The 27,642-nt window shown below is 35.3% G+C and overlaps 1 protein-coding gene across 1 annotated transcript in view; it reads right to left on the reverse strand.

The window, feature by feature from the left end:
• The window catches only part of LOC148941115 (trypsin-1-like), a 433,373-nt gene extending 421,557 nt beyond the window's left edge, over positions 1-11,816 (reverse strand). The window contains exon 1 of the mRNA XM_089104303.1: positions 11,769-11,816. Within this exon, the coding sequence (XP_088960429.1) occupies positions 11,769-11,816 (48 nt within the window). The remainder of the gene's footprint in view (positions 1-11,768) is intronic.
• Positions 11,817-27,642: the final 15,826 nt, after the last annotated feature.

Here is a 27,642-nt window from a genome sequence, read left to right on the forward strand (position 1 = left end):
TGCCCCCTTCATAGCAATGTCCCTTCCCTCATGAAAATTTCCTCCGTGTAAAGATCCTCCCACATAACATCCGACCCCCCCCCCACTAGCAGAAACCCCCCTCCCTGAAAACGTCAGTGCTTCCCAATAACCAATACTATATGTTAACATTGGGTAAAATTCATAACTTTCAACCCTCCCCCCCCCGGGGGGTATTAAATCATCCTAAAAGATATAGTTATTATATTTTCGACCATGCTGAACAAAACGGCTATCTCGAAATTTTTATCGGGTGACTTTGGGAAAAAATGAGCGTGGGAGGGGGCCAAGTTGCCCTCCATATTTTGGTCACTTAAAAAGGACACTAGGACTTTTAATTTCCGTTCCAATGAGCCCTCCAACGATATTCTAGGACCATTGGGTCGATACGATCACCCCTGGAAAAAAAACAAATAAACACGCATCCATAATCTTTCTTCTGGCAAAAAATACTAAATTCTCCATTTTTTGCAGATAGGAGCTTCGAACCTCTACCGTAGGGTTCTCTGATACACTGAATCTGATGGTATGATTTTCATTAAGGTTCTATAACTTTTAGGGGTCTTTCCCCCTTTTCGAAAATCAGACATATTTATCAGATTCGTAACTTTTGATGGGTAGGACTAAACTTGATGGAACTTCTATATTTGAAATCAGCATTAAAATCTTATTCTTTTGATGGCATCAAAATCCCGTTTTTAGAGTTTCGTTTACTATTGAGTAAATTACTATTGAGTTTCGACTTTTAATAAGGCTTCTTATTCTACTTATACGGCCCTTGTGTTTCAGTAACTGTTCTTAAAAAAGGGACAAACAGTCAAAATCATAGGCAGCGCGATAACACTGCCTAAGTAAAGAACGATGTTGGCACAATTTATTTTTTTATCTCATACCCGGGCACGTAGTATCGAAGGAGTAGTCCTAGAAAATTCGAAAAGGGTTCATTCGATTGGAAATGGAAGTAGCTCGTGCCCATTTTAATAGTTGTAAGGGATTGGAGGGCAAATAGCCGCTCCACCCCCCACGCCCAACATGCCCCCAAACACATCGAGATAGCCATTTTGTTTAGCGTGGTTGATTTCCAGATAGAAAATATGTTTTTGAGGAGGACACTCCCACACAACCCTCAAGGCAAGGGTTTTAACTTATGCCGAGGGCATATAAGAACGATGTTGGCAGAATGTATCATTTATTATTTTTTTTTTTTTGGAGCCGGGCAGCATTTCCCGAAACAAATCCAATCAAAAATTTGAGATAACCATTTTGTCCAGCGTAGTTGATTTCCAGATAGAAAATAAATTTTTGAGGAGGACACTTCCCCACAGCCTTCAGGGCAAGGGTTATAGGTTATGCCCTGGGGCATATAAGGTTTTTATTGAAGGTGTTGTCGTAGAAACTTCAAAATAGGCTCATTCGATTGGAAATTCAAAGGGCTAGTGCCGTTTTTAATAGTCGATAGTGATGGGAGGGCAACTAGCCCCCCCCCCCCACGCCCATCATTCTCCCAAACACATCCAATCAAATTTAGAGATAGCCATTTTGTTCAGCGTAGTTGATTTCCACATAGAAAATATATTTTTGAGGCTCCCCAAGAACCCTCGGGGCAAGGGTTTTAAAGTTTGCCCTGAGGGCATGTAAGAACGATGCTGGCACAATGTATCCTTTATTTTTTTATTTTTTTTCCTCTAGAGCCGGGCACTTCCTATCGAAAAAGTTTGCGTAGAAACTTCGAAAAGGGATCATTCAATTTGAAATTGGAGTGGCCTGTGCCCTTTTTAATAGTCGAAAGGGATTGTAAGGCATATAACACCCCTTCCACGCTCACCATTTTCCGACACTCAAATCAAAATTTTGAGATAACCATTTTGTTCAGTATAGTTGATTTCCCGATAGAAATTATGTTTTTGAGGAGGATACTTCCCCACAGCCTTCAGGGCAAGGGTTGTAAGTTATGCCCTAGGGCATATAAGGTTTTTATAGAACGCGTTGTTGTAGAAACTTCAAAAAAGGCTCATTTGATTGGAAATTCAAAGGGTTAGTGCTCTTTTTAATAGTCTAAAGTGATTGAAGGGCAACTAGCCCCCCCCCCCGACGCCCATCATTCCCCGAAACACATCCAATCAATATTTTTAGATAGGCATTTTGTTCAGCGTAATTGATTTCCAGATAGAAAATATGATTTTGAGGAGGTCACACCCCCATAACTCTCGGGGTAAGGGTTTTAAGTTATGCACTTAGGGCATATAAGAACGATGTTGGCACAATGTATTATTTTTTTTCCTTTAGAGCAGGGCACTTAGTATCGAAGAAGTTGTCGTAGAAACTTCGAAAGGGGCTCATTCCATTGGAAATTGGAGTGGCTTGTGCCCCTTTTAATAGTCGAAAATGATTGGCAAATAACACCCCTTCCACGACCACCATTTCCTGAAACACATACAATAAAAATTTTGGGATAGCCATTTTGTTCAGCGTAGTTCACTTCCAGATAGAAATTATATTTTTGAGGAGGACACTCCCCCACAGTCTTAAGGGCAAGGGTTTTAAGTTATGCCCTGGGGGTATATAAGGTTTTTATAGAAGGCGTTGTCGTAGAAACTTCAAAAAAGGCTCAACGGATTAGAAATTCAAAGGACTAGTGCCCTTTTTAATAGTCGAAAGTGATTGGAGGGCAACTAACCCCCCTCTCACGCCCACCTTTTCCCCAAACAAATCCAATCAAAATTTTGAGAAAGCCATTTTATTCAAAGTAGTTTTAAGTTCAATAAATTAGGTTTTTGAGGACAAAACCCCCTCACTGCCTTCCGGGCAAGGGTTGTAAGTTATGCCCTGGGGTCATATAAGAAATTTATAGAACGCGTTGTTGTAAAAACTTCAAAAAGGGCTCATTCGATTAGAAATTGAAATGGCCTGGGCCCTTTTTAATAGTCGAAAGTAATTGGAAGGCAACTTTCACCCCTTCCACGCCTACCATTTCCCCAAACACATCCAATCAAAATTTTGAGATAGCCATTTTGTTCCACGCAGTTTAAAGTTCAGGACATTATACGTTTGACACTCTCCCCATAGTCTTCAGGGCAAGGGTTATAAGTTATGCCCTAGAGGCATATAAGTTTCTATTGAAATCTTTGTCGTAGAAACTTGAAAAAGGCTCATTCGATTGGAAATTAAAAGGTCTAGTGTTCTTTTTAATAGTCAAAAGTTATTTGAGGGCAACTAACCCCCCTCTCTCCCCACCTTTTCCCCAAACACGTCCAATGAAAAGTTTTAGATAGCCATTGTGTTCAACGTTGTTGATTTCAAGATAGAAATTATGTTTTTGCGGAGGAAACTCCCCCAGAGCCCTCAGGGCAAGGGTTGTAAGTTATGCCCTGGGGGCATATAAGGTTTTTATAGAACGCGTTGTCACAGAAATTTCAAAAAGGGCTCATTCGATTGGAAATTGAAATGGCTAGTGCCCTTTTTAATAGTCGAAAGTGATTGGAATGAAAACCAACACCCTTTCCACGCCCACCGTTTCCCCAAACACATCTAATCAAAATTTTTCGACAGCCATTTTATTCAACGTAGTTGGAAGTTGTAGAAATTAGGTCTTTAAGGATGACAACCCGTCCCCCCTAAAACCCTCAGGGCAAGGGTTGTAATTTATGCCCTAGGAGCATGTAAGGTTTTTATAGAAAGAGATGTTGTAAAAACATCAAAAAGGGTTCATTCAATTGAAAATTGAAAGGGACAGTGTCCTTTAAATATTCGAAAGTGATTGAAAGGCAACTAACCCCCCTCTCATGCCCACCATTTTCCCAGATACAGCCAATAAAAATTTTGATATATACATTTTGTTCAACGTATTCGAAAGTTCTAGAAATTAAGCTTTTTAGGATGAAAACCCCTTCAGAGCCCTCAGTGCAAGGGTTTTAAGCTATGCCCTGGGGCCATTTAAGATGGGGCTTATATAGAAATTTGTTGTAAAAATTTCAAAAGGGGCTCATTTGTTTGAAATTGAAATGGCCCTTTTTAATAGTCAAAAGTGAGTGGAGGATAATTGACCCCTCCCCCTCTCAGTCCCAACATTTCCCCAAACAAATTCAATAAAAGTTTAGAGATAGCCATTTTGTTCAACGTAGTTGAAAGTTCTGGAAATTATGTATTTAAGGATGACAAACCCCCCAGAGTCTCCAGGGCATAGGTTGTAAGTTAAGATTAAATCGAAATGCGCTGTGTTAATGCTAATTCTCAATAAGTCATCTCAGCAGTATCCCAAGAACAACTGAGGGTATTATATTCAAGCTTTCGGGGCTACTTCTGCTCTTAAAATTTAACCAAATCAAAATAGCGTAAGTCTATGCAAGTTATCAAAGAAAGTAAACAGATTTTTTTGCGAATGGTATCAAGGTTACTATTTCAGGTCAACTAGAGGAGGTATGAAACTAAACTAAACACTACTATTTGTGTCAGGATTTTTAAAAGGGTGCATGTTGTTAAAAATTGCTGAAAAATTTTATCCAGTATACAAATAGCAGGCCAAACTATAAATTCTTAAAAAAAAGAAAAGATTTAAATTATTATTTTCATTTTCCCCTGAAAAGACTATGTCAATATAAAACGAATAGAAATTGATTAAAAAATACTTTTTCCGCAAAATAAGTTTTTCAAAGAAACGTATAGAACTCTAAATATCCAAAAGTAAAAATACAAATGGAATGTGCATTGTCAGTTTAATATACATATTATGTTTAAGAGGTATTTACTTGGCAAAAAAAAAACTGTCGTCCTAATCCAGCAATTGAGACAAATGTGCACTTGAACGAGGTTTAAACCTTACTCATCTATTCAACTACCTAGGACCAAACAGTATAACCGAACCATCAACCAAATAGAAATGTCCAAATCCATGTAAAGTCGTCATCAATAAATGAAAGTCGTTGTAAATTTACAAGCAAAAGCACCTTAAATCTAGCGAAATATTTCCAAGTAGAACCTTCCATTAGGGCTCATCAGAAGAAATACCACCTGCCTTAACGGGTTTCGAGGCTTTACTTTCTTTACCCGGCACAGTGGAGCCTCTACCATAAGATCTATATGGTATCCCTATGTCAGGTAAAACTTGTGAAATACATGCATACTAGCATGCTAAAGCTATTAAAAATTACATACAAAAAGTGTTTCATTGCTTCCTTAATAAAATCCCAGAGGTCACTGAGCTATGACCATTCTGGAACAAATAAAGACTGGTCAAGATGTGTCTTTTATTGGTATCTGGAACCAATTACAGATTTAAAGATCCTCAAGCTTGTTTGAAAACTGTCTACAAATTCAAAATTCCAAAAAAGAAAAGCGAAAGAGAAATTATATTAAAATATCATTCAGTATTTCTTTATAATTTTTTGTATATTTACCTAAGAGTTCATGATACATAAAACTAAATTTTTTGAATTGCCAACTAATTTTTTTGGCAGAAAAACCTCTTAAGATCAGTTTTTCGCTCAGCTTTTTACATCTATTTTTAAAATCTGTGTAATTACTGCATATTTTTGCATACCTAAATAATTGGGAATAACAAGCTGAATGAGTAATATTTGAATGTTAATCACTTCCCCCCCCACCAGAAGAAATCCCCCTGAAAATGTCTGTATACTTCGCAATAACCTATATTATATGTATACAATGGGCAAAGTTCGAAACTTGCAACCCCTCCCCTGGGGACTGTGGGGGATTAAGTCAACCTTAGAGATATATTTTTTAGATTTTTTGAATATGGTGAACAAAATGGCTATCTCAAAATTTTCATCATGTTACTTTGGGAAAGAATGAGCGTAGGAAAGGGCCTAACTGCCCTCAAATTTTTTTGGTCACTTAAAAAGGGCACTAGAACTTTTAATTTCCGTTCTCTTTATAGCCCTCTCGCGATATTCTAGGACCACTTGGTCGATACGATCACCCCTGGGAAAAAAAAAAAAATAAACACACATCTGTGATCTTTCTTCTGGCGAAAAATGCAAAATTCCACATTTTTGCAGATAGAAGCTTGGAACTTCTACACTAGGATTCTCTGATATGCTGAATCTGATGGTGCAATTTTCGTTAAAGTTCTATGATGTTTAAGGGATGTTTCTCCCTTTTTTTTAAATAAGGTAAATTTTCTCAGGCGCTTAACCTTTGATGGGTAAGACTAAAATTAATAGAACTTATATATTCAAAATCAGCAGACAAATCTGATTCTTTTGATGTATCTATTGGTATCAAAATTTTGTTTTTTAGAGTTTCGGTTACTATTGAGCCGGGTCGCTCATTACTTTTTTATTGTTTTATTGTTGCATTTTTATTGTTTTAAAAAATAGAGTTGTGAGAAAGAGTCTAACTGTAGTGTAAACAGTGAGGCGTTGAGGAGGGGACTGCCCCTTTCATATACGGAATAATTTCTGCTCGTTTTAAATTTAAATGTCGCTCCTTACTTTCAGTTAAAAAACCTATTTTTTTAGTAAATTTTGAACGTGTTTGAATTAATGCAGGTCTTGATTTTGGCTCACCGTACATGAACAATTAAAACAAAATTTGCATATTATTTTTGCTTTTTTTGGTTAAATGGCTTTCTCAAAAATTGTTTAGTTTTATTTACGAACGTTTTCATTAGTAATAAATATACGTAACTTGCGAATTAACTTATATAGCGAACTTCTATATTCATATATTTTTAATACATATATTAGGGGGCTCGCCTACTTTTCCCTAAAATTTGAATTTTGTTCCAATTCTTTAAAAATGACTCCTTAATCACAAAGGCTTTTAATTAGATTAAATAGCTCTTATGAAAGTACAAAAAAAAATACTTGGCATAAAAAGCGAGGTATTGACTAGGGGGCTGTTCGTTTTAATTTTTGATGTTGCTCCTTAATTTCAGTTGAAAAACTTTTTTTTTAATTTAAGTTCTGATTGATTTTATAAATAGTGCTGGGAAATTAGGACCATTGGGTCGATATGATTACCCCTGGGAAAAAAAAACAAATAAACACGCATCCGTGATCTTTCTTCTGGCAAAAAATACAAAATTCTGCATTTTTGCAGATAGGAGCTTGAAACCTCTACAGTAGGGTTCTCTAATATGCTAAATCTGATGGTGAGATTTTCATTAATGTTCTATTTAACTTTTAGGGGGCGTTTCCCCCTTATTTCGAAAATCAGGCAAATTTTCTCAGGTGCGTAACTTTTGATTGGTAGGACTAAACTTGATGAAATTTATATATTTGAAATCAATCAGAATTAAAATCTAATTCTTTTGATTTATCTATTCGTATCAAAATGCCGTTTTTTAGAATTTCGGTTACTATGGAGCCGGGTCGCTCCTTACTTATAGTTCGTTACCACGAATTGTTTGAAATGGTGGGTGTTTGAGGGGTGTTACTTGCCCTCCAATTACTTTCGACTACTAAAAAGGGCAATAGCCCTTTCAATTTCCAATCGAATGAGCCCTTTTTGAATTTTATTCGACAACACTTTCTACAAAAAAAAACCTTATATACCCCCAAGGGCATAACTTACAACCCTTGCCCTGACGGCTGATGGGGAGTGTTATCCTCAAAAACATAATTTCAGGACTTTTTACCTACTTCGAACAAAATAGCTATCTCAAAATTTTTATTGGATGTGTTTGGGGAAATGGTGAGTGTGAGAGGGGTGTTAGTTATCCTCCAATCACTTTCGACTATTAGAAAGGGCACAAGCCCTTCTAATTTCCAATTGAATGAGCCATTTTTGAAGTTTCTACAACATCTCTATCTATAAAAACCTTACATGCCCCCAGGGCATAACTAACAAGCCTTGCCCTGAGGGCTCTGAGGAGGTTATCCTCCTCAAAGACATAATTTCTAAAACTTTTAACTACATTGAACAAAATGGCTATCTAAAAAATGTGATTGTATGTGTTTGGGGAAAAGATCGGCGTGAGAGGGGGGTTATTTGCCCTCCAATAACTTTTGACTATTAAAAAGGGCACTAGCCCTTTTTAATAGGGTACTAGCCCTCGAGGGCACTTATTCGAGGGCACTAGCCCTCGAATAAGCCCTTTTTCAAGTTTCTACGACAAAGCTTTCAATAAAAACCTTATATGGCCCCAGGGAATAACTTACAATCCTTATCCTGAGGGCTGTGGGAGGAGTATCATCCTCAAAGATCTCCGGACTTTTCAACTACTTTGAACAAAATAGCTATCTCAAAATTTTGATTGGAAGTGTCTGGATAAATGGTGGGCGTGGAAGGGGTGTTAGTTACCTTCCAATCACTTTCGACTATTAAAAATGGTACTATCCGTTTAAATTTCCAATCAAATGAGCCCTTTTTGAAGTTTCTACGACAACGTTTTCTATAAAAAAAAACAACTTATATACCCCCAGGGCATAACTCACAACCCTTGCCCAGAGGGGTGTGGGGGGGCTGTCCTCCTCAAAGACCTAATTTCCAGAACTTTCAACTACGTTGAACAAAATGGCTATCTCAAAATTTTTATTGGATAAGTTTGGGGAAAAGGTGGGCGTGAGAGGGTGGTTAGTTGCCCTCCAATCACTTTCAATTATTAAAAGGGCACTAGCCCTTTGAATCTCCAATCGAATAAGCCCTCTTTGAAGTTTCTACGACAAATCTTTCTAAAAAACCTTATATGCCCCCAGGGTACAACTTACTACGCTTGCCTTGAGGGCTGTGGGGGGAGTGTCCTCCTGAAAAACTTAATTTCTATCTGGAAATCAACTACGATAAACAAAATGGCTATCTCAAAATTTTGATTGGATGTGTTTGGGGAAATGGTGGGCGTGGAATGGGTGTTAATTGCCTTCCAATCACTTCGACTATTAAAAAGGGCACTAGCCATTCCAATTTCAAATTCAATGAGCCCTTTCCGAAGTTTTTACGAGAACTCCTTCGATATGAAGTCACCTGGTATTGAAAAAAAAAATTATTCGATACGATGTTCCCCAAAAATTTTTGGAGGCAATGGTGGGCATGAGAATAGGTTAGAAGCCTTCCAATTACTTTCAACTATTAAAAAGGGCACTAGCCCTTTGAATTTTCAATCGAATAAGCCCATTGTCAAGTTTTTACGACAGCATTTACTATAAAAACCTTATATCCCCCAGGGCATAACTTACAATCCTAGCCCTGAAGACTGTGGATGGAGTGTCCAGCTCAAAGATATAATTTCTGGACCTTTCAACTATGTTGAACAAAATGGCTATCTCAAAATTTTAATTGGATCTGTTTGGGGAAAATATGGGCGTGAGAGGTGGGTTAATTGCCTTACAATCACTTTCGACTATTAAAAAGGGCTATTAAGAATGAGCCTTTTTTGAAGTTTCTACGACAACTTTTTCTATAAAAACCTTATATGCCCCCAGGGTATAACCTACAGCCCTTTCCCTGAGGGTTTTGGGGGAGCGTCCTCCTCAAAACATAATTTCTATCTGGAAATGAACTACGCTGAAGAGAATGGCCATCCCAAAATTTTGATTGGATGTCTTTGGGGAAATGGTGGGCGTGGAAGGGGTATTAGTTGCCTCCCAATAACTTTCGACTATTGAAAATGCCACAAGCCACTCCAATTTCCAATCGAATGAGCCCTTTTCGAAGTTTCTACGACAACTCTTTCGATACGAAGTGCCCCTGTCTAAAGAAGAAGAATAATAATAAATAATACATTGTGCCAACATCGTTCTTTAAACAGCATCGTTCACTGCCTATGATTTATTTTCTTTATTTTATTTATTTATTATAACTTTATTTATTATAACTTTTATTTATTATTTTTTATTTATTTATTTTATTTACCTGTTTATTACTTTATTTATTTATTATCACTCTTTTATTTTCAGGTACTCTCCATCAAAACTGTGTCTTTAAATTATTTATTAAATTTAGCAAATAGGCGCTAGTTTCATGGTTCCGTCTTTCTTCATTAAAAGCAAAAACTGATTTCCATCTTCCCTTTGATTTCCTTTTCATAGAAAGTTTGGTTGAAAATTAAACTTGAACCAAACTACCAAAACTTAGTCAAGCTTACACCAGCTTTCAGAATAACATACCAGATTACACCCCTGGCGCCTTGTGCTAAATTCTTTTTAATTGACAAAAGCGATTATAGTATGGACTGGGCTGGTGTAATACCACACAAGTCCTTATAATGTGATTGAGGATCTTAGGATTCATTTCATTATAGCCCTATAATTTGTCAAACCACATTATGAATCCTAAAAACTCTTTCTGATTTTTGTGTAGGAGCATGGCCCAAGTGCAGTTTCAGGAAAAGGGCAGAAGCGGCGTAAAGAGTGAGGCGCTAAGGAGGGGACAGCCCCTTTCATAAACGGAATAATTTCTGTTCGTTATAAGTTTTAATGTTGCTCCTTACTTTCAGTTTTAAAAAACTTGTTTTTTTTTATTTAATTTTAGAAGGAATTGACATATCGCTTATAGCTTATGCCCCAGTCGAACCCATTTTAACCCCAGTCGAACAGTACCCTCGTTGGAAAGAGATTTTGTCACTCTTAATCAAGAATACGCAAGATCAATCTGAAATTTAACCATGAAAAATCGGAAGCAGTACTGTTTAATTGGGGTAAAGTACCGGAAGGATTTACAGTTAATATCGACGGTGTGTCGGTCGCTTCCAAGTCCAAAATGAGGTATTTCGGTTTCCGAATCGGTGACTCTCTAAAAACAACAAGAAGTTTACTTTAACCGTCACTTTAACCGTCAAACAGCCAGTGCTTACAGTAGGCTGGTAGCCAGTAAAATTTTACAGCGTAAAATTTTACAAACTTTACAGCGCATGCGCGCTCCCAAATTTCCTGTATCTTGCACCGTTCTGGTGAGCATTCACAGCTACAGATCGAAAGCAGTTACGGAGCATTTATTTTCGATATGTAAAGTATCTGCTTGCCTTCCCCCCCTGGGCAAGCAACTCAGGAATTACGAGAAGGTAGGGGATTATAGACCCAATTACCTCGATAAACAAGTTATTGAAGCTTATAACAGCAGAGTTGATCGAAACCCCTGGAGTCCCATCCTAAAACAGTAGATCAGTCTGTAAAAACGTTATGTAGGATAGCAGTGGATAATTTGTATATTTTTCATACTGTCACGTAACAAGTTTCTCAGTTTTTACGTATTTTATGAATATTTGTCATTCCTTTCTTTTTGTGCTACTTTTTTTTTCTCTTTACTCCGTTTGTCAAGTGCATTACAACGGGTTATAAATAAATTTAATTCAATTCAATGAATTATCACAAAATATGATGAAAATATAAAACTTTAGAAACAAATTTGGGCTATATATTTGCAAATTAGGATTGGGGGTTTGGGGAGGGTTAGTCAAGTATAGCGAGTTTGTATGCAAAATGTGCTAGGTACAATTATTCTGCATATTATGAAGTAAGAATTGTTTTCTAACTTCAAACTGTGCAAATACTTTACCAACACTCCCACCCCTGATGTACAAACATATAGCCCAAATTATACATTTCTCATCTATTCTGTCACTTCTTTTTCTCTTGTTTCACGCTAAGCTGAAAGAAACTAACGAAGAAACCGGTTCTACAGTGCATCAATAGATGAAGAACTTCACATATGCGCTATAACAGAAAAGTACCCTTATTTGTAATACCAATAGATAGTGCTATATTTCTTTATAGAGATGCGGGAGAAGGATTATGGTATGAAACTAAATGACTTTCATATTTTACCACCTAGAAAAAATAATATGAAAAACTAACATGGATGTGTCCAAAAAATAAAGTAAAAACGAAACACAAAAGGAACATTTTCAAAACTGAAGCAATTGATTACTTCTGAACTCATACAACAACGAATCCGGAATTTATAATTTGTCACATTAGTAAATAGTCACGAAAGGTAATTAAAAAAAGAATTGTACCTTGCAATTTTAAGTTTTTGAGATTAGAGAAAGGTATAACCATCGCAAAAAACGAAAATTAAATTTTTGAATCAAGAAAAAATAAACTGAGAAATTTAGAAGAAGAAACTTGCATAGAGAATCAGTCCTTGAATTACCAAGGACATTAAATGAAATTTAATTGTTCCATTTAGTTAATTGGGAACTTGCAAAACCAAATAAACTTTAAAGATTAGGGAAAATCAGAAATTTCAATTTCCAATAAAATAGGATTCCATTTACAATTAAATAGCTTTAGTATTACATAAAAAGAAACTACCTTACACGTTACCCTTTCCTGCAATCTCAAAAGAAAGGAAACTTTAGGAACCCCCCCCCCCCCAGAAAATACCCCCCGCGGTAAATTTCCCTGTGCGGAATCCTCCCATTGCAAGGTTAATTTCCCCTTTATTACTGAAGGAAGCATTTTTACATTTCAAAGTATTTGAAAAATTCCGATCGGAAAATCCCCCAAAGACAATTTTCTTCCCGAAAAATTCCAGTTGCAAAAATCTCCCCCTCCGCTGAAATTCCCATAACGCCTGCAAAAAATCCCCCCACGTAGAAAGGTCTTCCATGAAAAACTCTCCCGCGGAAAATTTCCGCCATGAAAAGTCCCCCCAGAAAATTCTCGCTGTGGCTTTCCATAATAGTGTGAATCCCAGGTTGAATAAAGTTGTTGTTACCATACATTTGTACAGATTACCTAATTAACTCATTTGATTACATATATGCAAAGAGTCAGAAAAGATATGCGAGTCAAAATCACTTTAATATTGAATATTCCTCCCCCCCCCCACTCAGAATTCCCTCTTCCAACAATTCCCCCCTGAAGAAAATCCCCCTTCAAAAAGTCCTCCCTCTGACAAATTTCCCCCATAAGTGAAATTATGATAGTAAGTTTAAAATACAGGAGTATTTGAAAAATTAGGTTAAGTGCCAAATAGAGAAAAGAGAAAAATAATTTTTTATTAAAATACCAATATTCACAAAAAAAAACATATCAAACAGACCTGCCACGTGAAAATCTATACAGGTAAGTTTGTGGCAGGACTCACTATTTTACTCAATCATATATATATATTGAAAAAAAACTTACTCACATATATATTGAAAAAAAAATAATAATGCAATCATATAAATAAATAAGAAATAAACCTCATGGGAACCACGAACCAATACTTACACAAGGCAGAGGACAGAACACAGCCCCCCCCCCCTCACCCATCCCTATTCATTAAGAAATTATGTAGCCTATTTTTAAAAGAGGACACACTCTCAGCCATCCTAGTGCTTTCCGGAAGACTGTTCCATACCGAAACACACACATGCCTAAATACAAAACTAGACCTAGCAGTGTATCGTCTCTCATGTACTAGGTCCGCAGAATTCCTTGTATCATAAGAATGGTATGCAGAATTCGATGATAAAACATCACAAAAATAATTAGGTGCTAATTTATTTAAACACTGATACACAAAAATACCGGTCTGATATTTCCTCAACTGTCCAAGATTTAAAATCTTAAAATGGTGATAATAATCCATTGTACTTTCACAATTTTCAAAATCACCGAGCAGGCGCAGTGCTTTATTCTGCACAATTTTTATCCGTTTAAAATTTACAACAAAATTACTAGCCCACACAGAACAACCGTATACAATGTAAGGATGAATAAGTGAATTATATAAAATTTTCAAAACTGAAACAGGAAAAACATGTTTAAATCTACGAATCAGCCCTAAGCCCCGCGCAACTTTCACTGATACAATTTCACTATGTTTTTTTTTCAATTTAAATTACAATCAATCTGAAAACCAAGATACCTTGTATCAAATATCTGCTTAATCTCCATACCATTACAATTAACTAAACCGAAAACATTATCAATAACTCCAGTAAGACTAAAAATCATGTAATTAGTTTTACTCGCATTCACTGCTAAGCAACTAAGATTAGTAAAAATATGCAGGTCAAGTAGCACTTTATTTACTTTTGAAACAGCTCACTCAAAGTCTTTCCAGCAATCGTTATAGCTGCGTCATCCGCAAAGGATGTTATGGTGGCATCAGCAATGTAGAACTGTAATGTGTCAACATAAATTAAATATAAAAGCGGACCTAACACAGAACCTTGCGGTACTCCAGATAGTACAGGACGAAGTGAACTGACAATTTCCCCCACTACTACACGCATTGATCTACCATACAAATACGAACGAAACCAATCAATCCAATTTCCTTTTATCCCTAAATGTGACATCCTGTCTAACAACAGCTCAAAATCAAGAGTATCAAAAGCTTTCTTAAAATCAATAAAAATAGTTAAAATACATTGTTTAAAACATCAAGAAGATGGCGCACTGCATGACTAGTAGAATGAGATTTTCGGAATCCAAATTGAGTGTCACAGAAAAACCCAAGAGAATTAAGGTAGGAATATAGTTTCTTATGAACAACCTTTTCAAATATTTTTGAGAACAGTGGCAGAATCGATATAAGTCTCCAGTTTGACATTTCTTTTTTGTCACCCCCTTTATGTAAAGGTATAATTTTTGCTTGTTTTAAAGCATCTGGAAATTGACCCTTTTCCATAGATAGGTTCACAAAGTATAGAAGAAACTATTAACGAAACTATTAACGAAACTATTGAACATTAAGTTCAATCTATTGAAAACAAAATCCATAATTTTGGAAGTGTGTTTAATGACAGCTTTTATAATCAACTAACCCGTTAATTGGATATCCAGAACATATGAATAATGCGAACAGAAGAGAAAGTGTTGTGGGGGAGGGTTTAATGATACCTAAAACCTACGCAAAGGTGTACTCAACAGCCTCCTAATATTTCTTAGCGATCGCATGAACAGTATAGTATTGTATGCATGACAGACAGACAGACATACATTCGATTTTATATACGCGGAAGGCTTCTATATATGGATTGTCACTGTCACTTGTCTTGTCACTGTCACTTGTCTTGTCACTGTCACTGTCACAATTTGAGCCTTTTCTTGATATTAATTAAAAAAAAACTTTCCGAAAAATAAGTTTTTCAAAGAAAAGTAAAGGCCATTTAAACTTAAGCTCATGAGATACTTAAGCTCAGTGAGATGGTACCCAAATTCTTGTTTGTAGTTATTTTTATTCGATTCAAACTTGATTTGCATATTCAATTTAAGTTTCACTCGTTTTAAGATTTATTTATTCATTTACATTAATATATATTGTATGTTTGTTCGCATTGATTGTTTATTTAATTTCTGTTCGTTTTAAGTTTCATTTATACTTTAATAGCAAAATAGTTTTTTCCGTTTTAAGCTTGATTTTCCTATTCATTCTAAGCATTACTCGCTTTAAGATCTATTTATTCATTTATATTATTACTCGTTGTATGGTTTTTGCTATGATTGTTTATTTCATTTATGTTCGTTTTGGGTTTCATTTATTCTTTACTAGTAATTTCTGGTCGTTTTGAGTTTGAATTTTAAAATGTATTTATATCTACTGATGTTAATTTTAAAATTGCCTTTAATTATCGTTTAAAAAATTATTTTTCTGAAAGTTTTTTTTTATTAATTTTTGTTCGTTTTTGATTACAAAAAGTTTCAAGTTTTTATGGCATGGGGGGGGGTATTTACTGTTCGATTATTCTTGATTTTAAAAAACAGATCTAGAACTTTCAATTTAAATCGAATGAGGCTTTTTTCAAAGTCTATACGATTACCTCTTTGATAAAAACCTTATATATGAACAATAGACAGCTGGCATAACTTGTGGACAGCGATTGACAACAATGAATGGATTGATAAAATAGCTCCAATTAGGGGGTTTAGACCATTTCACTTGCTGACACAAAGGGATCCCGACTGTTTGGAATTGACCTTAACAGGAATTTGTGTGCCAAAGCAATTTTACATCTATCAAAGTGTATGTATTTTAACCTTATAATTGGATAATTATAATAGATTTCCTATATGTTCTTCCCATACAAAACCCCTTCTCATAAGTTATAAACCCCCCTTCATAAGTTATGCCCCAGGGTATTAATTACAACGCCTACCCCTGGGCCCTGGTGGGCTGTGTCGACACCGGAGTTTTTTGTTATCAGAACTTTGAACTAATTTAACAAAATGTCTATCTTAAAATTTTTATCTGATGCATTTAGGGCGTGGAAGAGGGAGAGGGGCTAGTTGCCCTTCAATCTCTTTTGACTCTTAAAAAGTGAACAAGAACTTTCAATTTTCAATCAAATGAGCCCTCTCTAAAGTTTATACGAGCATCCCTTCCATAAGAAATAATATGAAGGATTCAGAGAATCCTTAAATTACAACCCTTACCCTGAGGGCTTTGGGGGAGTTGCAATCTTCAAAGACCTAATTTCCAGAAATTAAAACTACTTTTAATAAAATGGCTGTCTTAAAATTTTGATTGGATGTGTTGGGGGAATTGGTGGGCGTGAGAGGGGGATTAGTTGCCCTCAAATCACTTTCGACAATTAAAAAGAGCACTAGCCTTCGGAATTTCCAATCGAATGAGCCTTTTTGAAGTTTCTATGATACCGCCTTCTATAAAAACCTTATATGCCCCCAGGGCATAACTTAAAACCCTTGCCCTCAGGGCTGTGGGGGGGCTGTCCTCCTCAAAAATATATTTTCTATGTGGAAATCAACTACGCTGAACAAAAATAGCTATCTCAAAATTTTGATTGTATGTGTTTGGGGGAATGATGGGCGTGGGGGGGAATAGTTGCCCTCCAATTACTTTCAACTATTAAAAATGGCACTAGCCCTTTGAATTTCCAATTGAATGTGCCTGTTTTGAAGTTTCTACGACAACGCCTTCTATCAAAACCTTATATGCCCCCAAGGCACAACTTAAAACTCTTGCCCTGAGGGTTTTGGGGGAGTGTCCTCCTCAAAAACATTTTCTATCTTGGAATCAACTACACTGAACAAAATGACTATCTCAAAAGTTTGATTGGATGTGTTTGGGGAAGTGATGGGCGTGGGGCGGGGCTAGTTGCCCTCCAATAACTTTTGACTATTAAAAAGGGCACTAACCCTTTGAATTTCCAATCGAATGAGCCAGTTTTGAAGTGTCTACGACAACGCCTTCTATAAAAACTTTATATGCCCCCAGGGCATAACTTAAAACTCTTGCCCTGAGGGTTGTGGGGGAGTGTCCTCCTCAAAAACTCATTTTCTATCTGGAAATCAACTACACTGAACAAAATGGCTATCTAAAAAGTTTGATTGGATGTGTTTGGGGAATTGATGGGCGTAAGGGGGGGGCTAGTTGCCCTCCAATCACTTTCGACTATTAAAAAGGGCACTATCCCTTTGAATTTCCAATCGAATGAGCCTTTTTTGAAGTTTCTACGACAACTCTTTCTATAAAAACCTTAAATGCCCCCAGGGCATATCTTAAAAGCCTTGCCCTGAGGTTCTGGGGGAGTTTCCTCCTTAAAAATATATTTTCTATTTGGAAATCAACTACGCTAAACAAAATGGCTATCTGAAAATTTTTATTGGATGTGTTTGGGGAAATGATGGGCGTGGGGGGAGGCTAGTTGCCCTCCAATCACTTTCAACTATTAAAAAGGGCACTGGCTCTTTAATTTCCAATCGAATGAGCCTGTTTTGAACTTTCTATGGCAACGCCTTCTATAAAACCTTATATGCCCCCAGGGCATAACTTAAAACTTGGACCTTTAGCTTTTACCTCGGCTTGTCTTTTGTAATTATGAAAGACATATTGCTGAACTTTTGTTTCTTTTAATTGCTCAGGTGGTGGGACAAAAACTTCTTCTTTTGCCTCGGTTTGTGTTTTGTCGTTATGAAAGACATATCACTGTACCTTTATTTCTTTTAATTGTTCAGGTTGTGAGACAAAAACTTATTTTTCTTGCAACGATTTATCTAAACCAGGTTTTTTATTTTCGAAAATATGGTAGGCATTGATGACCTTATCCATGTCGAAGTCCAGGACGAAATAAACATCGCTATCATTTTCAATTTGTTTGGTTCGTTTTACCTTGGCTTGTCTTTCCTCATTATGAAATAGATACAGCCAAACCTTCGTTTTTTTTAAAAGTATGGTAGACATTGATGATCAAAAAAGAAATATCACTCTAACAATAAGACATTTCTTTGGTAGTTGTCAGGGCTTCTTTCCACACTTCATTATGTGTTCTGCATTTACTTTCAGGCGTTAACATAGCTTTAAAGCTTTAAAGCTAAGTAGTCTTATAGCACGACAAAATGGAACATGCAATACTCCAAGATTAAAAACAGGTGTACTAAGGTCGGCGCCAACAAATTCAAAACTTTTGGCTTGCGACTTATGTCTTATCATGCCAAATGCAACTCGAAGTGGGAATTGATGTCGTTGAACAGTACATCCAAGTTGACCTTTACTAGAGTCCACTGTAACTCAGGCTATGTGGACTGCTTTTCCTGATTTTCTCCCAGTAATTATATTTGCCTTAATTAACTTATTACATAATTCAGTAACAATAAGAATGGTCCCATTACACATCCCTTCTGAAATATCTAAGTTACGGAAAAGCATAACTATCGTATTTTTCTTTATTTTTAAGTCATATGGTGGTGTATCTGCTTTTTCAATTCTGTCGGGGGGATTTCGGGTTTAAATCTGTTAACTTGCACCTTATAAGTTTTCCGATCGCGCTACTTATAACGCTATTGGTTGTGCCGCTTCTAACGCTAACGATTGCACCAGATCTGCCGGGGGAGTTTCTCAATTGTGCCAACTGTATTGGGAGTAAGATAAATGGGTGACCCCGCCACTCTCTATGAGAGAAAATAAAATAAGTAACTAAAGTAGGTTAGAAGTTCTCCAACCATAAATCCAGAAGTGTAATCTCGTTTCCTCAAGTTATCTCCTTGTCAATTACCTCTAATGTTATGTAGAAATCAGATTCCTTAGGGAACGCTACCAATGGAGTACAATTGAACTAGTTATCTACTTTGCATAAGATACAGGCATACAAGTAAAACAAACACAAATAGAAAAGTAATAGATTTATTGGACTTGCATATTTAGGTGTACAGCAACATGCGTATATAAAACAAACTTCAGTAAAAATGATAATTAATCGCAGAATGATAGAAACATAAAGTCTGTAAACATAATGCCTGGGTTCTGAGTACTTAATGCCTAATAATTCGGAAAACACCTTTACAACACTTTAAAACATAGTTTTGATTCTGCGCGCTAAGAGCTATTTCACGATTGGCCCAAATCCTGTGGAGGGGCCCGCCACCTTTTCATTATGTTGAAAAACTAAATTCTTTATGCTAACTGCGTGTCCAATAATTTTATTTTCAATATTTTGGTCATTAAACTTTTCACATTCCTGTGTTAACTTGAAACTTTCTGTTACTTGAATCTACTTTGTATAAAACATTGTCTCGTTATTTTTTGTCAAGTATTTTTTCGAGATTCAAACTATCTCCTTTCATTAATACCGTCATCCGGTTGGTACCTATTCCATATTTCACATCTGTCGGTCTATAAGACAAAAAGTGTGGAATGCACGCGAAGCATTACAAAGTACTCTGGAATTCATCAAGTATCAAGTTCTTCGCGAATATAATCATCCGTTTTTTGTACTTTAAAGGGATGTTTTGGCTGAGTTTAAAATGTGGTTTCTCTTTTGTTGATTAAGAATTTAAACTTAAGGATTAAGGATTTAGACTCAATTAGGGTGGAGTTTAATTTACATCGGAAGTATATTTAGAACGAAATAATTTTATTTTATTTTGAAGTATTTGGAAACAATTTTATATTTTAAATATATCACATATTACTTACGGTACATATTACCCTTCCCATTATTTAATGACTTCCCGTCATTAGGACTTGCTTGCCCTTAGGTTTTTGTAATATTCGCGGTTTATTTACTATTTGTCCTACGTAACTTTAATTGATACTGTATTTATTTTTATTTAAGCTTAATCAGGAGTGCTTAAGAAAAATTTCAGTATTACTTTTCTTATTTTACTATATATCCTTTTCTAAGGTTCCTCCACCGACTAAGATAGTCACTACACAAAGATTATTTTTTCATGATTTTTCTACATCTAACACTAATGACTCCTACATTTCCAACAATTTTTGGTAAGGTTGGGATTATTCTACTATTACTACAAGATTTTTTTTAAATTACCTTTTATAAGTTTTTACTTTACGCTAATTATTGGATAATTATGTTTCCTATCTACTCTAAATTATTAGAATAATACCATAATACTACACATAACTCTATCTAAGTAATTAACAATACATATAGATATATGAATGGTTTAAAACATAAATACTATGTCACTACCTTCACTGGTAAACATTAGAACACTTTCACTGGGAATATTTTTTTATGTAATATTAAAGATAGGTTATCAAAATTGTTAAGTTGTAAAGATTAATAAAATGTGATATAAGTTCACACCTATTTCATCACCTTACGTGTCTCTTAGTGCACTAAATCCTTCTTTTGTAAATAATGGTCCTTCACTATTATCGTCTTGTGCAAAAAATTTTAAGATACTTACAATGTAGTTTCTTCACAGGATAGTTCGTGTATGGTTATGTTCATCTTAGACGAAGTGCTTTCTCTAATTATCAAACGGGAAATGGTACTTTCTGCTACAGGTTTTTGGAATTTTGCTATCGGAATTCATTCTCATCTGATGTTTTCAGATAGTTCATGACGTGCTTTATTGTTAAGGGGTTAAGCACTGGGATTGCGTTGATAATATCTGGGTTGACTTTCTTCTTATCATTTCATTCTTGGGCTATTTTGAATCACATAGAGAATGTATTTCTCGTATAAAATTGTTCGTTCGTACACTTAGAGATTATAGTTCTCTTATAAAATTGTTCGTGCATGGCTTGTACATATTAGCTTTTGCGGGGACTCCTTGGTTGATCACAAGGGAAATGATGTTTGGATTTGGAATGGGTCGACATCAAACTTTAGTGACTCCTTCAACATATTCTCTTTAACTCTGAGTAGGAGTATATTGTCACTCAGGGGTTATTCACTGGGATTATTTTTAATTTCTATGATTCAATGGCTGGTTTCCAAGTCCATTTTTCATGAATTGTTTCGTAACATTTACGGTAATATCTCTAATATATCTTATATCTATTATGTCTGTGCAATCCCGTAACGGAGAAATGGTCGAAGGGGAGTCAACGCGTGAATCTGCGACATGCAAATAAATTGGGTTCATCAATGTTATTATCAAGGATGATGTATTCACTTACATCTTGTGCTAGTTAATGGGGTTCTCACGATTGTTATGTTTATAGTTCGATAATGCACTGGATACTGAGATTTATCAGACAGTGTTACCTGATACATAATATGGTTTTTGATTGAGGAAAATCATTCCTCGTCGATCGATCGTCGTTTCCTCGATCAAAAGGTACCCGTAATTTTCATAAACGAAGCTAGGACGAGAATTGCTTGGAATTTATGGTGAGTACTCTTCGTTGGTTGAGGTATGATGAAAATAGATGCTACTAAGCTGTATCTGCACTGGTCTACGTATTGTCCTGATTAGTTTCTGATATGCTATTCCAATTCCTAGAAATAAATAACACGGCAGAATCACACGTTCTTTGAAACAAGTAGTCATAACACACAATAAGCAATATGATTGGTTATATTTAATGGTTAACATTACACTACAAGGCAATATTAAGAAAATGCCAATATTTTTATGCATATATTGATTTTAACAAAATGACATTGTTATTTCTCTTATAAGAGATTACTTCTCTTAACTTTAAGTAATGTCTCTTATTATTTTCCTTGGTATACTTTATTACACACAATTTATCTTAATCTTTCTCAACACTTATTTAATTCTCTATTAGATTTAAAATAACTATTTAAACATAAGTTAGGCTACATTATTAAGTTTGAGGTCTCATTTTACAACATGTTTCATGCCTGCATTGTTCACGCACGTCCGAGCTGTTTAAGAAACGTATGGTGCTGCGTCGTAACCGCACGGTTTTACGTAAACGACACTTACAATGAGGGAACTAGACATAGCAAGGACGAGTGGAGACCTCTATACCCACTCGTTTTCTAATGTCTTCCCTTTTTCTTGGCTTAGACGTTTTCATGGGGTTCCGGGTTTAACTTCTGCATTTCATCCTCTTCACCGTGTTCTTCTTTTGGGATTTGCCTTCTTATCCTCAAAATTCTTCCATAATTAAAAGTCAGTAAGGTTCTCATAGTCAATGAAATTTCTAATACGAAACATACGGTCAGTAGAACGTTCCACCAGAAACTGATTGGGAATAATCCGTATCTATTATCTATGTACGTTAATCTCTGGTCTTCATTAGTAAATAGGGGGATTTTGGAATCTCATGCTTCTCTTATTTTTGTAAGCCGTAACGTTCCTTTATTCTCTTCTATTTTGGACCATATTGAGGTTTTCATTTCCTTACTTTCTATATTAAGAACAGTGTACGACAGGTTGATTGCCTTAAAATTGATTATTTTAGGACTTATTATATTTGTGCTCGTGGTTATTAACGGTGTTTGAACTGTTGACTGTTTAGTTACAAGTCGACATCCTAGTTTTATGGTTATCGTACCCACTTCTTGTAATAGTAATTCAGTCCTGTAACTTGGGTCGATTCTTTCTGTATTATTATAACAAGACAAAGTTCCAACAGTTTCTTTTGGAATAGAAAATAACCAAAGATCATTTCTAAGGTGTATGAATATTTCTCGTTTACTACTTCCTATCAAAGCTTCGCACGAGTTAGGTATTTCTTACTGTTTTGTGTCTTTCAAAAATATATGTACCATACAAGATCCGGATTTGACGTTATAAATAGGTAACGTAAGCTAGCATACTAGGTTTTTGAATGATACGCACTTTTTAAGTCTTGTGGATTGGCTAGGGCATATTTTCGTCTATCTTGATTAACAAGTAAAGACTCTGCTTCATGTGTGATAGTCATAAATGAATTCGTGTTCTTTATATTAGCAGGGAAGGTCGAAATTTTGTACAAGTCTTATATGGATTGTTGGTTTATCAATGGAATCGTTACTACTGCTTCTGGCTCTATGGGTAAATTTAAACCAAACGTTAGATGTATTTTTATTTCGTCTAAAATATTTTTTAGGTTAGAGGGATCTACCAAGTTGTATGACAAGGTTCCTCCCGTGAGGGTAAATAATGCGAATTAGAACTTACTAACATCTGTCGCTAGATTTAGTAATGACATTGTAATTATATCGAGTGATACCATGGTAAGGCTCGCGTCTGTCACCACACGATCCACTTCATTCCTCAAATAATTCATTACATTTACTGTTTTTGAGATTTTCTTAGATATAATTTTGACTTTATCTCTTTGGTAGTTTGCTATGCTTGCTTATATTTTCTGGACGTGTAACATTACGTTCATGGCGTTATTCAATTTGTTTACATTTCCCCTCAGGATGTCTAAGTCTTCCTCCGTTGTTAGACCAAAAAGGCGGGAGGCAAGTTCTCCAATAATAGGAATCAGGTTTGTAGACCTTCGGTATTTACTTCTTCGAAAGAATACTTCAAAATTCTCGTAGTGCTTTGTTTTAATTTTTGTATTTCCGTGTTAAATAATTCAAATAAGGCTTATAATCTTTGTCTGTATAATATTAAGAAGGCTTGATGAGTTTACACTTTCTGGACGTTTTTCTCGCTTAGATCAGGTAATGGTTCGATACCTTCTTTTGTCGGCTCGTCGGCAACGGCCAATCTAGCACAAGTGCGTTTACCGTCTATTGTCCAACATTTCTTATGTACGTAATTATCTTCTTCCTCTTTCTTATAATTATTTTTATTTTCTTCTGGCTTCATCCCTTGTGCTCTTATTGTTTCTATTTGGGTATGTCTTACCGGGATTCTTGCCCATGCGTTTATAGGGAATATGCCAATTAGTTGGATGCGCGTAAACGTGGGCCCTTTTGACCAAGTCTATTTTTGTAAATGTCGTGGGTTTTAAATAAGTCAACATGGTAAAATTTCTAGGTGATTCTTTACTAAGTGTGATCATTTTGGGCACTGTGTTTGTCGTGGTTTCCGAAATTGAAGATTGTATCTCTTTTGCTGGGGTCTCATATGTAGGTGTGACTGTCTTGATGTCTTTTTCTTTTCTTTCTGTAGGATTTCTATATTCATTATCTTGTTGGGTATTTGAGAATTTGTTCCTTGATTTGTCTAATTCCTTTAGGTTAGTATCTTGTCTATTGTCTTTTTCCTTTATTAGTTTGGATGATATCCGTTTTGTGAAGTTTTTCTCACCATGACTTTGCCACAATTCTTTGAAAAAAGTCCATAGGCTTGGCAGTTCATTTAGCATTCCGTAATTTCCATCATAAAGGTTTCCTTTTCTCGTAGCCAATAATTTAGGGTTTTCCATAGATTTCATTGTAATAAAGTCTCTTGACAAGTATTCAATATTATTTGCTGATCTTTTTATTTTTTTTATTTGGTACTGGTTCCTAGTGCCATGTCAATTTCCGCCATTTTCTTGTCAAAGTCCTCTATTACGAATTTTGATTTTAGTTTTGGGATAACTGGAATGTGGATCTCTTTATTATCTTTACTATGTATCATTTTACTGGTCTGTAATCCCTTATCCGAGATTAGGAATTGAAATATCGAGTTCATTCGTATTTTTGTCTAGTCTTGTTACTTGTTGAAACATGGTTTCAAAGGGTTTGGGATCCAATTTCATAAAAATTTTGCATGCATTATGGCTGCCCAGTAGTGAATTTTCATGCTTAAATATTAGTCCATGCTTTACTATATCTTGGGCTGCTGCACTAACAACGAGGATTATGATGATATACTTAAGCCTCATCTTTTGTTCATTTCTAGAATTAATTTATTATTAATTTTACCTATTTTTGCAAAATTTTTATTTACTTTTTTTCAAAGCAGTTTAGGCATTTTAACTTTTAAACTAGATTATCTTATTATATTAATTTATATCAATTTAAATTTTTTTTAACTGTTTTATGGTATTGGCCAAATAAAACTGATTTGTAAGCGTAAAACAGAATTTCTGTTTACGAAAAATATTTTAGGATTTGAATAGTTATGGAAGTAAAGCTAGCACTTCCAAGCTTTACTCTGGTTGTGATATGCCTTTGCGACTGGTTGAGATATATCTTTAAAGCTTAGTTAATAATCATTATATGACCTAGTTTTGCATTATATTTTTCGAAGAAGTAACATATAAATAAGTAAGCAAGCAACACATAAATACACTGGTCACCTATTTTTATTTATAAGACTAGAATTATTAGAATCTGCACTAAGACAAAATAATTCTTATATATGAGAGCATTGAGGTAAATATAAGGTTTAATTTTGCGTAGAGTATACGCATCTCATTAATAATCATTCACTTGATTCACTATTTATATTATTATTTTTTTTTAGAAGAAAAATTTTGAAAACAGGGGTTATGGTGTTTTTTTAGTGAATTTATATTTTAAGACATCATTTCGATAATGTTATCTGTACATACGATTCTTTCCATATTCATCAACATTGAATTTTAATATTGACGTATCCTTCGGTAGTACATTACGTGTTTCCAACAACGCTAACATGGTATTAAGGTGATGAACATCCCATGATGAGACATTGGTGCTTAGGAACTTCAATTTGAATACTGTGTTATTTTCTTTACTTTTATTTGTGTGTATGTGCATTAAATAGACCAATAGATCGTTTGGAAGCTCAAGGTTTTTCAACGTATTGGATATATTTTTCTTTCGCATGTTTTCACGAAATAGACCAATAGATCGTTTGGAAGCTCAAGGTTTTTCAACGTATTCGATATATCTTTCTTTTGCATGTTTTAACGAATTACTTTACGACATCGTTCAGCTAAGGAGAGCGGATTATTTACAAATTTTACCGCTCTAAAAATTAATTGTATGTGTGACGCATTACAACATTTTTGTTCACGTACAATAATGTCAAAAGTATTGATATTATTGAATATTATTGAATATTTCCCTGGTTTTGATATTATTGAAAGTAATCCCTGGTTTGATATACTTTTTTTGTATTAAGGAAATTCTTCGAATGAATTATAATTCGAATTTTTTTATTAAAATTAAAACGTGGCTCTTTTTTTATTAAAATTTGTTTTGGGGAACTGATATATGTTGAGCAACATTTTTCTATAGTATTTTTTATTTGTATGATTTTTACTCGTAAGATAAAGTTTTTAAATTATTATTCCTTTATGACGCCTATCCATTAAAAATCTCTTAATCCTGTCTAAGGGTAATTCCATCTATGAGGTGTTTTAACCGTTCTACGCGATTGTGTCGTTACTTTCTCCTCGACTTTTGCGGTTTCTTCTTTTTCGGTTTTGCAAGGGATATAAGATCAAATTTTTTGTATTGTTTTTTCAAAAATTATTGGCCTTTTAATTTTGATTCTTTCGCGTGCGTGGCCGCTGAAGTCGGTTTTGGTTTCCCTATTTCTTTAACTATCATATGGTCTGATTTGCCGTCAGACTCTTCGGAACTGGTTTCCGATGATTCCGCATTAGAACTTTTAGAAGTGACACTTCTCGTTTCTGAGGTATCACCTTCCCTTGCTTCGTAAATTTCTACTCCTCTGGAAGTAAAAGGTTTATTCTTTAAGTCCTCGCTTAAAGAAAATCAAAAGTTTTTGCGGGGTTACGCCATTGTTTAAATGCCATTTCTTCCAGGGGGATGGCGCATTTTTTGCACTAGTGTTTCCCTCCATGAAGTCCATTGTTTAGGCTTGACCTTGGACACGGTTTTATCATGATATTGTCCGTCCTGGGCATTCTTGGGAGTTTTATTCCAAGGCAATGTACTTTGCCTCGTTTTTATGGGGAAATTTATCAAATCCATCGCTTCTCGCAGATTTATTTTAATTGAATCTTTGGGAGAAGTTTTCTTTACGGTAATACCCGGAGTTTCTACAGCTCTGTTCAATTCCTCCTGTAGCGACAAAGTCTCTCTATTGGGGTTGCTGGGCAAACCTTATCATCTGGAAATCTTTTGAGGGGACAAGGGGTCAAAATTCTATCAGGAAAAAATTGTTTTTTCGGAGATATCGTATAATCTAATTTTCCTGCGCTCTCCGATTATGAACTTTTTTGGCTTTTTGGCGTTTTTACTCTCACTGGTATTAGGGATTTTCTTTTGGGAATAACTAGATTTTTCATAGCTAAGAATTCTTCAAATTTTTCCTCATCACTCTGATTTTCAAAATAATCTTGCTTGAAATTAAATGGTTTTAGCTCTGCTAATCTTGATTTGGGGGGCTCGTCTTCTGCGTCTGACGAATCGGTAGAATAGGGACGCGATACCCATCTTTCTGGGAATTTGGCTCTTTTTACTCGGCTAACATTTGCCTTATAGGTACTTCCACTACCGAGGTTCGCAATTTTAAAAGTAAAATCACTATCATACTTTTCGACCATTCTGTATGGACCAGAAAACTTATTGGAAACTTTCTTGCCTTTCGCCTATGCTTCATTTTTTTAGGTAGACGCAATCTCCTATCTTAAAATCCATGTTCCCTTTGACTTTGGGTAGGTTTCTTAGCTCTTGACTTATTTTACATTTTTCCAATTCTTGCCTAACTATCTTATAAG

Source organism: Artemia sp. Qi Xiang Cuo, chromosome 18 (assembly GCF_049724085.1).
Source record: "Artemia sp. Qi Xiang Cuo chromosome 18, ASM4972408v1, whole genome shotgun sequence".
Lineage (NCBI taxonomy): Eukaryota > Metazoa > Arthropoda > Branchiopoda > Anostraca > Artemiidae > Artemia > Artemia sp. Qi Xiang Cuo.